Raw genomic sequence first — 16,349 nt, 5'->3', positions numbered from 1 at the left:
TGTTTACTGAAACAAATTCCAATTATAGTTAAATAACAGACAACATCTGTAGACTCAGGTTTCATTCGAGGGTATCAGTACATTACAATACATACATTAGAATTGGATGAAGGTGTTATGATTCAATGAAATGTCGTGGTTTGTGATCACATGCTGACTGTTTTGATGTGTGGCTCCTCCCATTGGTGTACGTGTGGTTTTTGAATCTCCTCCCTCCAGGCTGGGCGTGTGGGTGTGTCTGTGTATTGGCTGGTGAAACAGGCTAGAGCGCTTATTGGCTGATTCAAACAAGCTCTTGAAGTCTGGATTGGATGATTGAATGGACAGCAGCCTCTTAACCTCCAACTGACAGCGCCCTCCCTTGTCTCCTCTACACCCAACAAAGAGCCAGCTAGTTGTTTGTAGTTCTGAGCATCTGTGTGAGAAAGTCTTTTCGTACAGTGTGCGCTGTTTGTAATTAAGATATCTTTGTGTTGGGCTAACAGCATTTTTGTAAATTCTTATTCATGTGTGTACACTGAGCACTGTAGCAGTTCATTAGGAGTGAGAAGCCCTTTTTCTTTTTTTTTTGGTAGGAGCTTAGTTTAGAGAATTGTCTTGTTTGCTTTTACTTTCTGAAACGAAGATTAGAAAAAATCCAAAACCTTTTTGTTTGTTATTTTGACATTGTTCATATCTGAAGAATATAAACTGCTGATTAGCCCCTTTAGTTAGTGTGTTGCTGGCCTGTCATGGGAGTCATGGGAGTGGGGATCGCTCCTGCATGTTAGGTCCCGGTTACCCCTAGGCCGGGTCGAGGGTCGAGGAGTTTCAGCCCCTTAAAATGTGCAACCCTGTTTTTGAAGGGAGAAAAGTAATTATTTTTTTAATACTCAAATTTCCCATTGATAGGGCCAATGTGAGTTTATCATTTTCCAGATTGAGTTGATTGGTTCAGCTGCCCGTCATGTGCGAAGGTAACTCTACTTGGACAAACTGCCCGAAATGCATTGACAGAAACATTTCAGTGATTTTGAGTCATTCTGCACTCTGAATTCCTTAATTGCGTTAAAATTTTTTAATCGCGTTAACCGTGATGGTGGATTAATTTGCGTTAACGCGTTATTTTTGACAGCACTACTTTAAACACATCAATCATGTAATCTTTACCTAATTTGGGATTAGGAACTTCTGTATCATCATTTAATATCCACTAATGATATCCAACTCTTGCTTCTTAAAACCACCCTCTCTAGGATGTTTACTGTTGGTTGACTCAGCCAAGTCAGTCAGAAATGGCTCCACATAATCAAAGAATTTTATTTGGAATATTGTTTTAAATGAGGATTTGTTTTTAGTAATTCCTTCCTTGCTTCCCTTTCTTTCCATAGCAAATCATATTCTGTTTTATTTTTGATTGACATACTCTTAATTTGCGGCAATTTACTGGCCCCATAATAAAGTATGATATACAAGCTAAATCTCAATCACTGATCCCGAGTTTCCTCTTCTTCATTTATGGCACCAACTTAATTACTTCGGACATCATGAGTAGGAACAGTATGTTGTTGCATGTCAATGCTGCTTTATTGATCGAGACTCACCAGCCTTTTTATTTGATAAACACTTCTACAAAATAGAAGTATGAGGCTGTATTGCTTCCCGTCTATTGTAATGAGGAACATTAGGTTGCTAGCAAACAACAGAAAGGAGTTAACAGCGGTACTGCAGAGTCAGAGGGAATATGGAGACTGCACAGAGACCTGCTATCTTCAGAAGTTTTCTGATGACTCTTGTTGGTTTGATGCATCAGTGAGGGTGATGAGACGGAGAACCCGGCTGTGGTGGACTCCTTTGTCATGAGGTGTGAACAGAATCATCTGGAGATCAATGTGACAAAGATCGAGGAAATGATTGTGGACTTTAGGAGAACCAGGAAACCAGTGACCCCAGTTTCAATGCAGGGGGTCGATGTGAAAATAGTGAAGGACTATAAATATCTCAGAGCACACAGTGACAAGAAAATGAAGCTTATGCGTAATTTCAATAAGGAAGCTCTGTGGTCTCACATCTGTCTGATGTTACTCGTGCTGTATGATTAGTGTGGTATCATACATAATTTTTATAACTTATACAAATCCCGTTTTTTAATTTGAAATCAGAAAAGTCACACTGAGGGTAAACACAAGCAGCTCTGCGCTAACGTAGCAAGGCACACTGGCTGCGATGACGTCATGTTGACCATACAGATGTCCGCGTTAACCTGACCAGCACAGGTTAACGTGGGTGTGTTTCCTAAACAAGCAGAGTTTGAAATATTACCTTTTCTGGGTCACAAAATAAACTTTTAAGATATTTTCATGCCAGAATGGTGCTGTGTAAACTTCAAATACCTGCTCGATTCATGAAGACATCACATATTTGCAAAAGTGCTCTAACGTTCTCGGAGATGCCTGTTACCCACCAGCTGACCGGGTGGTCACTCGGGTTAAACGTAAGGCTGAACTGACAAAAAAAATCACCAGATATTATCGGAAAAGCCATAAAGCCTTCGAACTAAAACAAACGCTGTTGTGACAGTGATGTACACTCCAGCAAACAGCTGATACTAGAAATTAATATTAAATAAATTCTAACAACAGCTGATCAAGCTTAAACGTGCTGCTGTTGTTAAGTGCGACCTCCGCTGGTTTCCTCTTTCTGGTGCAAAGTGGGCGATAAACAAACGAGATACGATCAGCTGATCATTGATCAGTTTCATGATTGAAGTAGCAACAGGAGAGGGAGGGGAGAGAACGAGAGAAGAAGAGGCAGCTGCAGCGTAAAGACAGAATAACTCCAGCTTTGTGTCTTTTTCATTCTAGCTGAAGTACGGGACGAATCGCGTTCCTTTCCCCCTCAATACGGATGTATTGTAATTGGTCCAGCCCAGAGTTGATCATGACCAATTGGCTAATCCACCACCTTTCATTGTTTATACCATAACAAAAACAAACAAACAAACATACATAAAAATGAAAAATCATTATTGGCTCACCGGGCAAATGCCCGGTATGCCCGATGGCCAGTCCAGCTATGGTCGTGCCATCAGTTAACCCTTCACGTGGCAGCTGTGACACCCGTGCCCAGGGTTGCCGACCCCTGCTCTAAAGCATCTGATTTGGATTCCTGAGATCAAATATATTTTCCTTTGGCTTTGTTTTCTTCCCATTTGTGGCTTTAATGTAGTGTTACATCCTGTTTGTTTGCTTCCATCTGTACACATGTCCAGATTCACTGTTATGTTTCTATTCTTACACTGCTGTGTGATCACTGTTCCCTCTGCTGACTGATGTGACCTTTTGTATCTCACACTGATACTTGTCATATTTGTATCTGCGCCTAAAAGATAAAAAGTTTTCCATGCTAAAACACAGCTCCACCTCCTGCAGTTCTCCCTCTGAACCACTAGATGTCTCTGTTATCTAAATGAAGACGTGCAGCACAGCAACCACAGCAGCGCTCAGATCACACGTGTCCTGTTCTTATGTATAAAAGCATGAAACAGGTGAGACAGGTGGGATCAATATTAATGTTGTGGAAATATATGACAAAGCAACAGAAGAGTGAAAACATTTCGTGTTTCTAGAAAGATCTTTCAGCTCAGAGCTGCTCACAGACTGTATTTACAAGTGACAAACTGCAACTCTACAGTACATCTACAGTATATATCAAATCTATTCTGTATTCAAATCTATTGAGTGATGTTTGAAAGTCTTTCCAGGTGAGTTTGATCCAGGAGGGTCTGAAGCCAGAGTCAGACAGAGACTGTGCAGAGACTGTAGAAGGACAGAGCAGCAAAGAATGGCTGGCTATGTTGAACTTCCTCCTGGGATCTACACTAAGAAGTGAGTCCAACATTAGCAGGGTCTCTTTCCTTTATCTGGATTCACTTTAGCATTCACAGTCACGTCAAGCTTGTTATTAACTCGATAAGCCAACCCAGGGTTTCAGCTGAGCGTTCACATGAAACACATGGTGTTGGCAGCATCTGATCAATCATATTGATGGAGACGTGTATCAGCAACAGAGCAGCTGAGTTTGCAGAAGGAAGTCAAACTAAACCACAGGAACAATATGAGGAGATTACACACATAATAAAATACTAGCAGTAACACAGCTGCTGCAGACAAATCAGTCGTGTGATCGTGTGGGAGAGGAGAAGGACTGTAAAGGAGTTTGGTGTTAAAAGCTCTGTATGAATTTGAAGGGCTTTAAAAAGGCCAATATAAAGTAAAAGGCAGCAAAATTGCTGACTGTGAAAGTCACCAGACTTATCAGAGCTCTGTGATTAAGACCTGTAAGAACACCTATTTGTACTTGTTGGCATTATATCAAATACACATGTATATTAAGCCTTTGTTTGAACTCTGGTTGAATTGAAGAGCTGAGCTGATATTAAACATGAGGATTTATTCAAAAATACAGAGTCAGGAACAACATCTAGACACACATTACCTCTCAGCAGCAGAAGAACAGCCTTTAAAGTTTATATAAATTTCCTTCGACTCGTTGCTCTTTAAGGAAACACAGCTGGGTTCAGGTCCAGGAGATTCTGGTCTGCTATTGATCCTAAAAGAAAAACAATAAATGTAACAGCTTCATGAGATAGGAAGGAAAAACTGGAAATCTTAAATTATTGACATGATGAACAATCTGAAACTCATAAAAATAATGTACTTACTCTTTGTCACATAACAGTCTTTTGTTAAAGTTTTCAAAAATACCCTTCGACATGTTGCTGTTTAAGGAAACACAGCTGGGTTCAGGTCCAGGTTCTGGATTAGTTTTAGGGTTATGTCCAGCTGAGCCTGGTACGCCCCACAGCTCTGGGCTTTAAAACAACACACACAGAGGTATGAGTGTGAATAATGATGGAGCAGTGATGTGAGTGCTGAGCTGTGACATGGAGAAGAGTCACGGACAGTTAGAGATGGTCATCTCACCTCTGAGCTTTGGTCTGGCTCTCATGTTCCCCACACAGAGTGCTTTTAGAGGGAGGGACTCCCTCCTCTCTGTCCTCACACTGATCCATGCTGCTGAAAACATCCAGATGAACAGAATCAACTTTTTGGGGATTTACTGGATGATTGAGCATCAAGACACTTTTTAATATTTTACTAATTTCTGAAGCATTTTACCAACTTTGTTCAAATTGGTCTGCTGTCATTTTATTGTTGACAAAAAGAGATTTTGAGTTTGACTGTTGACATTTTCATGTGGGACTAGTTTCAAGTTACAAGTACGACCCTATTTTTCTTCCTTTCATGTGATTGGTCAATGTCATGTCAATCACAAATTTGACAATCCAATCAGAGAACAGATGGGTTTGGCTGTCGGAGGGGCGCTTTTTTGAACTGCAGGTCCTTGAAGGGTAATACAGATTGAAGCTGGAGGATCTCTATGTAAATATCCGATAGAAGCTAGGTCCCCACCAGTATTACTTTAGGATTAGTTTAACACAAAGTCAGGGCGGACCCGGGACCATTGCTGTGAGTCACAGTGCGCAGCATAAAAGTCCTTTCACATCGGACGCAGCATGTGCTGCTAATGCTAACTGCTAACTAAGCACGTAAACCTGTGACACAAAAATCACAAAACTCGGACAACCACAGACTGTTTTCCTTCCTAGTGATGAAGGAAAATGCTGGGCTGGCATGAAAAGGGGCATTTATTCCCTTCAAGGACCTGAAGCTTCATAAAGCACTAGGGGTGGGTTTTGATAATCGATTCATCGATTAAAATCGATTCTAGCTTGGATAACGTGATATCGATTCATTAAAATCCTGAATCGATCTTTTAATATAATTTTTTTTTGCCCAAAACGCCAGAATCTCAGGTTAAACCTCACAAAATTTCAACAACCACCAAACAGCTAAAACAGTGAATGAGAGCAGGAACACGGATTCTGCACAAAGACATAAACACAAAGCGTGGACCCACCGACAGATCAGAATCAGTGAGATGTCGCCTTTCTCACCCGACAGCACGGACACGGTCGGGGAGCGGGTCCGCGCTTTGTGTTTACGTCTTTTTTTGCGCTGATTCTAAAGCTGTAGGTTTTATCTCTCTCCAAACAATATTGACTGAACCAGCAGCAAAAGAAGATCCAAACTACGCTTCACATAAACATCATCATGGATTCCCTCTGACTTTTGCTGTTTTGCTTCTACCACGATAAAATCACACTTCATGCGCAGCTCTCTCTCTCTCTCTCTCTCCCTCTCTCTCTCTGTACTTCAAGAACAGTTTCCCGTCTAAAAATCTGTTTTCTGCATTATTCGCTTGCTTGTTACGCACAAGTCTACCGTTGTTTACAGCGCTGTCGGCCGCTGTTTGTTTTTCCTTTTACTTACTTCCGAAAAGAAAACCTAATTTCTGAACAAATTTAAACTTTTTAAAATTATGCAAAATGCAAAACGCTCAGCCGTGTCTCTAATAAAACCGCTGTAACTTCAGAGGTAATGTTCATATGTTGATTAATGATTTTCTTTCATTTTTGATCTGCTGCAGAATATTTTTATAAAATCCCAGGCCAGGAAAATCACCTTCATGTTTTTCTGTGTTTTATCTTCAGCTACTTTGACACAAAGGCATCTGCTGTGACGCTCACACCTTTGATAAAGTCTTGCGAGTGTCAGCTTCCTTTTTATAGATACAAAAATATGTAAATATACTGATCTGAATTATAATATTTCTGACTGTCTGAGGCAAAATTTCGCAGATTCAAATCGAATCGAATCGAACTGAATCGAATTGTGGATCGAATCGATTCAGGACCTTGTGAATCGGAATGAATCGATTCTAGAAATCAGTGACGATACCCAGCCCTATAAAGCACCCCTACAATAGCCAAACCCATCTGTTCTCTGATTGGATTGTTAAATTTGTGATTGACATGACATTGGCCAATCAGATGAAAGGAAGAAAAATAGGGTCGTACTTGTAACTTGAAACTTGAGTGCAGAGTTTCACACGTATTTCTTGGCCAAGTCCACACACAAATCTTTTTTACATACACACAAATTCTTTTTACACATACAAATCCTGATTTACAAGTACAAAATATTTATGACCACAATTTGAGCCCATACATCCACAGACTGATGGAGGCAGGAGAAGCTGCCTACAGTCATCAGTCAGTGGATCCACAGTAACATCGACTCTGAGTTCAGCTGCTGATCATCAACTAACTGTTTCTGTCTCGTTCCCAGACTCTGATCTCACATAAAACGAAGCAGATTTATGCTGAAACTAAGCTGCACACAGCTGATGTTAGCCAGGAAACAGTACAGACTGCTAACGTTACCTTAACATGGAGACTGTCAACTGCGCCGCAAACATTCACGAAAGCGAAAGTAAAAGTGACGGAAGGAAACGATCAGAGAGGCGTTTGAGGGACGTTCAGAGTCAGGAACCTCAGAAACGGATCAGGCTGGAGTTTAATTCTGTTTTCATCTTTAGAAACATCTGGAAATGGTTATAAAAATGCTGCGTAATAAAGAAAATTAGTGTAGATTAGTTTGAGTTGTGTTTAGCTGCGCTGTGTCTATAATCAAATCTAAACTGAAGAGTTCATTTTGTGGAGGAGCAGCAAGACTTTCAGTGTGACTCTCAGGAGAAAGCCTCCCAAATGCCTGTTGTCTTAATAGTGGAATTATCTGGAAAATGAACCAGTTCTTATAAAGTCAAAAGTCAAAGTCAAAGTCAGCTTTATTTGTCAATTCTGCCACATGTACAGGACATACAGAGAATAGAAATTCCGTTACTCTCAAACCCTAGATGAAATAACAAATGAACATTTAAATATAAGAGAGTGATTAAAAAATGCAAGTAAAATAATTAAAAAGTAAAAATTTTAAATAAATACAATACAATTTTACGTATAACAAAAAAAGCTATACAATATACAATATACAATATTCAAGTAACGGTAAATGACATTGAGTGTAAACCAGGCAAAGTAGTGCAAATAGGCAAATAGTGCAAATGGAGATTTAGTAATGTACGGTAGGAAATAGTGTAACAACAAAGTCTTATGAGGTAATGGCAGTCCAATGCTCCACAAAGTGACTAATAACTGGTGCAGGCCAGTGAGTGAGTCAGAGAGTGTGTGTGTGTGTGTGTGTGTGTGTGTGACAGAGTTCAGTGAGACCGTGGAGGAGAGAGGGGAGAGGGGGCAGAATCGGGAGGGAGTTAAGCTTCCTGACAGCCTGATGGATGAAGCTGTCCTTCAGTCTGCTGGTCCTGGCCTGGAGACTCCGCAGTCTCCTCCCTGACGGCAGCAGCTTGAAGAAGCTTTGCATTGGGTGCGTGGGATCAGCCGCTATGCAAAGGGCTTTTTTAGTGAGACGGGTGCTGTAAATGTCCTGGAGGGAGGGGAGAGAGACACCAATGATCCTCTCTGCAGCTCTCACTATGCGTTGGAGGGTTCTATGACAGGACGCATTGCAGGCTCCAAACCACACAGTGATGCAGCTCGACAGGATGCTCTCGATGGTGCCTCTGTAGAAAGTGTACATGATGGGGGCTGGTGCTCCTGCTCTTCTTAGTTTGCGGAGAAAGAAGAGACGCTGCTGTGATTTCTTGGCCAGTGCTGTGGTGTTGTACGTCCAGGAGAGATCCTCTGTGATGTGCACACCCAAGAACTTGGTGCTGCTCACTCTCTCCACAGACGCTCCGTCAATGGTCAGAGGAGCATGTTGGGTGTGCATTCTCCTGAAGTCCACAACAATCTCCTTCGTCTTCTCCACATTCAGAGAGAGATTGTTGTCAACACACCACGTGGCCAGGCGACTCACCTCACTTCTGTAGTCGGTTATAAGCTGCTTTTCAATATGAGCAGTCAAAGCATTTTATACAGCGTGCTTCATTCACACAAGCACTTCTTTTTCTAACAATGACACTATGATGGATGCATCGGAGAGGAAGTCGGGGTTCCATATCTTGCCCAAGGATACCGTGGCGTGCAGACTGGAGCAGCCAGGGATCAAACCTCCAACCTTCCAGTTAGTAATTCTACCTGCTGAGCTACAGTCTGTACTTCCTGAACAACACAGACTCCTTTTGTTTCTTTATTTCCAGTAGCAACCAGGACCATAATGAACCCTGACTCCACAAGACACTCAGGATCCACCTGCCCAGTAAGTCACCCACTAACTGTAACTATCAGAGCCCTGACCTTCTGCAGAGATGAGTCACACTGAACACAGCAGGTGTCCCTGCTCTCAGATACAAAATCTGCCTTTAAAAGTTAAGAGTAATGAAATCAGCAGTTCTGATTCTATAATTTGTAGTCTCACACACTTGTGCACTTTTGTTGTTTTGGTTCACATCGGTTGATATTCTGCTGTAAACAACTAATGAGAACATTTTATGAAAGCTTTGAGTGTCCATCAGGATCCTGTAGAAACAGCTTCCATGTCAAAGATCAATATTCTGAATTCTGTTTTGAAAGAAAAAGATTTCTAGAAAATTCTGTAAAGAATTCAACATCTGTTTTGTTTTCTACTATTTTTTAAAAAAAGTCCCTCTAGCACAGATTTCTTTAGCCAAACGTCTTTCTGTGTCTTCCATACAAACTTTAAACATGGAAACACTCAACACAGCAACACTGAAAGCATTTGAGAGTAACTTTCATTCAAATTAAACTTTATACACAATTACAAAATGGAAAAAAATGACTAAATATTAAAACACTACAACCACTGAAGAAACAAATAAAACCAATCACAATCAACATCAAAATATGATCATAGAAAAATAGAAGAGACATATCATACAATTTATATACGTTCATGTGATCTCTACGTTCAAAAAACCCAATAACCTTCAATCCTTCATTTAAATTACATTTAAATCTCAGCTGGCAGCTGTTGGAGTCAAATTGTTAAATGTTGTCATTGTGTTACTTAAATTTGTAAGTCTTAGTTCAAGCAGCTGATCAAAGACATTCCTTTGTCTCTGACCACCTCTGCAACCAGTCTGTTGGTGGGGAGGCTGTAGTGTTTTATTATAGGGACATCCTATCTGAAGGTTCTGTTTTCTTGGTTAATAAGCTTCCTGCTTTTATGACCCTTTTGGTGAGCAGGAGGTCACACAAACGCACCCCCAAACACAAATACATACACACACACACACACACACACACACACACACACACACGTGCTTACACGTGCACACACATACACACACAGTGCCTTATCTTTTGTAACCATAGGGGGGTTTTACAGTGGGAGGTGCTTGTGTGTACTGTAACTGTTTTCAATAAAAGGCAGCAAGGAAGGCTGTTTATTTGATGCTGGCTAGCAGACAGGTGAGGAGCGTTTAGCTCCAAGAGCCTGGTTCCAACCAGCCTCCCTTGCTACAAGTAAAAACCGGTTAACACTGGAAGTCCCAGAGAGCAGCCATTTGGCTTTTCTACCTTTAAAACCCGCCTTCCAGCCATATGGCTGGTAGGCTTTTAGCTAATATCCTTAATCACCTGTGAACAACTGCTTTTGTTATGTAAATAAGGTGGGGCCATGCTGAGCCACTTGGAGTGGTTAGTTTCCTGAGCCACAAGGAAACTTGTGTTTCAGTTTGCCATATAGGGCTTTGGAGCGTGATGTCACAGGGGTGGGCGTGGAAAGGATTTTGGCCCGATCCGCCATTTTCGGGGTCTAGCAAGTGAAAAGGGAGCGAAGGCACACACAACAGCCATGGTTCGTATTTGCTGTGCGGTCGGCTGCAATGTTCGATCGCACGACCGGCAAGAGAATAAGCTTGAAAAGGGTTTATCTTTTCATTCTTTCCCAACCTGGAAGCAACATGAGGCAGCTCGTGTATCGATGTTACCAAACGAAGGCGTCTAGCCTGGATAGCAGCTGTGAGACCAGCTGATATCCAGCTCTCTTCCATCTCCAAATATCTGTTGGTGCTCCAGACATTTTCATTCCGGTAAGTTCTAAATATGTTCGTATCACTCTTTATAGCCTATTAGTTTTATTTTCGATGCGCTCTGAGCTCATAGCAAATTAGTACAAACATCCTACTGAGTGATTTTGCAGAACTATCTTCTATTTATAGAGTTGCTAATTATTTGGCATTATTGCAGCAAACCAGCCTATGAAATGGATAAAACACATCGTGACTGGGTTCCAGGGCTACATAAGGGACCTGCTTCAAACATACCACCATGCCAATCAGATTACTTCTTCCATGTGAGGGTGAAGAGGTGACCCTTCAGGATAAGATGGTGAAGGTTTGCTGCGTTTGTTGAACAGTGTTATAGTAAATCCAGGGAAAATGAAACTTGCTCCTGTTAAATATTCTTAAGTCTTTTGCTGTATAAATAGTGGGGGTTTTTTTTCTTTTCAAAAGATACAGTAAATAATGTTAGTAGTGTGTGATATCATGTAAACACTGTCATGATTTTATGTAAACATTTTGTCTTTTGTAAACTATAAATGACATGGATTCTACACTGTAACTGATGTGATTTTCTATAAAGTGGTTTTAATAATAAAAAAAAGAGGCAAAAATTAGTTTGTTTCTTTATTCAACTTTTGAACAGTGTTACTCAGTTAGTACATATTCAGTAAATGCAAATTATTTACATGGCAGTGCACTACAGGCATAAATCTAGACCCCTAGACAAAACATTATGGCATTATAGCAGTGACAACTCCTCCACAGCAGCAGGTGGGATTTTTCTTTTTTGAGGACGGCTCCTTTTACGTTTCAATACGGATGGTCTGTTTATGTTTTGATCAAGAGCCTTTTTTTGGGCAGCTGAAGAGGAGAAGTCTATCTTATGGCCAACCTCTGGCTGTATCTTGGTCATATTACCCAGCAAAACTCAGTATGCAGGTTCATCTGTAACAGGCCTTGTGCCACGGATCAACACTGTTGCTTCTACATTAAACAGAAGAGCAGTGACATGGCTGCAGGTCTCCACGACTCCGGCCATACAGGTGCAGTGGGCGGCTTCAACCTTCCCTGTGATGCTCACAGTGACCCATGGCTGCAATGCTGTTCATTCAGTCTTTGAGAGTGCAGCACCTGAAACACACACAGACAAAGTTCATTTAAAGACAAGAACTTTAATGAGCCAAGGCCGACATAAATGTGTTTTATCTACTTTGTTACATTTATGATAAAGTGTTTAGAAAGTTAGCACATACATGTAATTTTTCATTTCTTTATGTGTCCATCTATAGAACGCTGCATGTTATAGTGTAAATCTGCCTGTTCTCTGTCAGAAACCTGCCTGCAGAAAATGAACCTAAAGTATGTAATGCAAGGATGTAATCACTTTAGAGATGGAGAAAGCATAAAGTGACAATTATGAATCATTTAATATGATAAGGGGTTCTGCAGGTCATTAATCAATGTATAAAACTAAAATAAAATGTATTTTTTGTGACACAAGATACAAATATTGAAGCAAGATCTATAATTAGAATTATTTATAATAAATATGAAGAAATTATTGCAATTTCTTTAACCATAAAGAATAACTAAATCCTTCAGGACAATGTCACATCAATGCACTGAACTCACTATGTTATCCACCTAACAGAGCCTCCACATGTTCTCACTGTAATTTCCCCTCATGAATGAATTTATGCTGCACTAATCTGAATGTTTGCAGGGAAATCAAACGCATTTCACGCAGTACTCGAGCTGACTTACCTTTGTTTGAATGACGACTTGTATGCGCTGACTCCACAGATAAGGTACGAAAATATGTCAGTAGCGGTTGCTCTTCAGGGTTTCTACTCCACGGCAGTGTTTCATACGGGTCCACATTTCCAATGCACGCTATTTTCTGCAAGTACCGCTGCTTCGCCTCTGGACGCAATCGGTCTCTATACCGTCCGTTTTCTTTGGAGCTGCTTTTAAGCATGATTCTTGTCGTCGTCGTTCCAACACTGTGTCTCTTTTGATTCGTAGACCCCGAAAATGGCGCCGCGCTCCGCGGCGTGACGTCAACTCCAAAGCCCTATTAGGGAGAAATTAACACACATGGGTGTATTTCCTTTGTTGCTGAGATTTATTGATAAAAACAGTACAAAAAAACAACAAAAAAACAACCATTTGTACACATATTTACAAATAATAATAAAAAGTGAGTGAGTACATTTCAACATTTTCAGCAATCACTCACAATCCTGGCACTGCCATGGTATCTGTAGTCTGCATTTACCACATGTGTATCTGTAGCAGTGAACACATCGCACAGTGGCATGATTGTTCTTGCATTTGTGTTTGACCTGACACATGGCTCTTTTTCCAGGGCTAGGTGTGGAGGGTTGTGTCCGAAGCAACTGTTCTTTTCTTGCCTTCTTCCCAGCCATATGAGAGTTAGCCAACTCTCTTGCAAGCTCCACCAGGAAGTCCACCCGTCTTTCCTGCGTCCCGGTGCATGCTTGATACAGCACATGTGCATTCAGTGCTGCCATGTCAATCATGTTATAGAACACAGCAACCGGCCAGCGCCGTGTTCCTCTGTGGGCAGTGTACTCCCGCACCATCTGGTCCATCACATCCATGCCACACTTTGTGGTGTTGTAAAGGGTGACAGTGTTGGGCTTCCTTTTGGTGGTGTTATCCGTCTGAACCACGCTGTGCATGCTGCTAAGAATATAGACTGTCTTCTTCCGTTTGGCCGCATACGCCGTCAGCGTGGCAGCAGAGGTTGAAAACACCTAAGAAATAAGATAAATTGTTATTTCCATAGCACTTTTACACACAATGAAACACATAAACATAGAACCACAAAAGACCTGCAACATACCTGAGTGGTGAATTCATTGCGATCTGTGTGTCTAGCGGATTGAGGAATTTCCCGGCGAATCTTGTTGACTGTGCCGAGGATGGTGGTTTTCCGTCTAAGAAGTTTTTGTGCAAGTGAAAGCGATGTGATGCGATCTTCATATAAGATCAACAAACTAAGGAACAGATATGTATTGCATTGTTATCAATTCATGGAGGAACTTTGTGTTGGAGCACATATATAATGGACTAAAATACTCAATAGAAGGCTTTTGTGTGTGTCTGTGTGCTATGACTCAGGAGTTATACCTTAAATAGGGTATTGACCTCGGAGCTGTCAGCCTCCAGCATGCACAGTTTCCCTCTCAGCATTTCCTGTGACTTTTCATCTGCAGGAAGATGGTCTGGACCCCTGACCACATCCAGCAGTACAGGAAGAGCTAAACACACAACACACACTTAATATAGACGTGTCAGACAAGACTATGAGTGAATCTGATAGGTTTGTAGCTTGAACCTATCCGCTGGAACGTTGAAGGCAATGTAATTACACAACAAAGCAAGACCCGAGTAGGCAACATTCTTTATGTTTCACGTGCACGGGAGAGAACTGGACAGGCGCCGTTCCTTCGCTTGACCCCAGTTGCTCTCGTCCGCTCTCCCGTAACACTGCTCTTTTATTGTGGTTACATGAATATGCATAGGTTCATTAACATATGACCTCTTATATAGGTATGCATGTGAACAAAGAATACCGCGTGTGTGTGTGTGTGTTTGTGAGTGTGTGTGTGTGTGTAGAATGTGACTCCCCAAAGCTGGTGCCAGGAGTCTAGCGGTACATCTGAACAAAAGGCTCTTAGACTCAAACAGATATACGCATGTTTGCTATACCATATATCAGCAAGAGAAGATACGACCTCTTCTAGGAGGTGTGTGATCTATGCCAGAACACTCTGAAGAGGAGTGAACGCACTCCCCTCTTCATGCTACACAGAGTTGTTACAGGCCTCCTAGGATGAGACATTCTTTCAATCTACAAATGATTATATACTTCTAAGCATATATGAGTAAATATTTCTAAGCATAAATGACAATAAACAATACAAATCTAACATTTCCCCCCTTTTGGCAATTATGCTAGAAAAGTCCCCAGTTATGATCACCTCATGTCTGACAGTGTCAATGCAAACATTTTTATACTCAGCCTATGTCAATGTACACAGTTTGACAAATGTATTAGCAGTTATCCAAGTTCTCATTGATCTCATTCAATGATAAACTGCATCCTACAAGCAAACAAATGAATTGTTAATGGTCAAAAGAGAAATTAACATTTTCAAAAACACTCCAGCTTGGTGGTGCTCCTCTGCAAGACATGTAAATCACACGTCTCTCTGCAGAGTGGTTTAAGTTCTGTAGGACGTCATAAATGTGTCTTCCAGTTGTTTCCATCACTGTTCATAGAACCAGAGTCCAAATGTATGTAGAATAGACATTCAGACATACCAGTTGAGTTTGCCGTTTGTCAACATCGTGAAAGCTGCAGACCTCTTCAGCACTCTAGTTTTATGGCCTCTGCCAACCCCCATCACCTCACTTCAGGCCTCCTTGTCCTGTGGGGGATATTTATGACTCCTGCATTGTCCATCCTCTGCAGGAAAACCCTCTGTGGAAAGGGTGCTGGATCCAGTTATCTTACTGCTGTTATGATCCCAGCAGTCTTCAGAGTGTCATCGTATGCACAGTACAGTGACACAGCATTAGGTGATGTTCATAGGAAACTGCTGTCATCACCACCATAGCTTCTGGTTCCTGTGCTTTTCACAGAATCATGATGCCATCCTTGAACTCCCCCTACGCTGTCGGTGGAGCTTGGCACGCTCCCCTCATCCTTCAGGTGCCCGTCTGTTGTCCACAATCTCCTCTGTTGGCCTCTGGAAAGCCCCCTTGGCACAGCTCTCATTCCAACGCAGCTTCATGGTCCTTGCTGTGGCTCCGAAATCTGATCTCATGATGGGCCCCAAACAGCTCGACCTTTGACCTCAACCACTGCCCGGACTGTCAGCTATGCCTGGAATGGGTTGCTTCTCACTGGGCCTCAGAAGATTTCTCAGGAGATTCCTTTCAGCAATACTCTGACTGCTGCACCTGTATTTCCTTGCTAGGAGGAAAAACCTCTACTTGGAAAGCATGTAAACCATCATCAAACCACATTCTTTAGTTCAGTGAGCTTCATTTATGGACCATCAAAGCCTCATCTGAACATAGATGCACCACTTGCATAGGTTTAATACCTGTTGACTAACTGTTAATCACACAAAAATCATAAAAACATAGTTTAGAAAACATAGAAAACATAGTTTCATGTAATTCTGGACCCCTCCTCTTGACGCATGGACACTCCCATGAGTCAACAAATCAAACCTAGATTTCTGTCTTAAAGGAAAAGGTTAGCTAGATCACGTCCCAGGCACCCTCAGGGCTTCACCTCCTCTGGAGTAGCTCTGTAACCCTACAATAAAAGATGTCAGTGTGTTTTGCACAGTAAGTGTGCTCAACATCTGGCTCTGCCT

At 41.5% G+C, this 16,349-nt stretch overlaps 1 protein-coding gene across 2 annotated transcripts in view; it reads right to left on the bottom strand.

Annotated features, from left to right (window-relative positions):
- The window catches only part of sh3tc1 (SH3 domain and tetratricopeptide repeats 1), a 68,315-nt gene that overhangs the window by 36,127 nt on the left and 15,839 nt on the right, over positions 1 to 16,349 (bottom strand). For both annotated transcript variants that reach the window (XM_019348851.2, XM_019348867.2), the window contains one exon: positions 14,086 to 14,216. In XM_019348851.2, the coding sequence (XP_019204396.1) occupies positions 14,086 to 14,216 (131 nt within the window). The remainder of the gene's footprint in view (positions 1 to 14,085; positions 14,217 to 16,349) is intronic.

The sequence above is a fragment of the Oreochromis niloticus genome, linkage group LG3 (genome assembly GCF_001858045.2).
Source record: "Oreochromis niloticus isolate F11D_XX linkage group LG3, O_niloticus_UMD_NMBU, whole genome shotgun sequence".
Taxonomy (NCBI): Eukaryota; Metazoa; Chordata; class Actinopteri; order Cichliformes; family Cichlidae; genus Oreochromis; species Oreochromis niloticus.
Note: the sequence above shows the minus strand (reverse complement) of the source record. Positions and strands in the feature narration are given on the sequence as shown.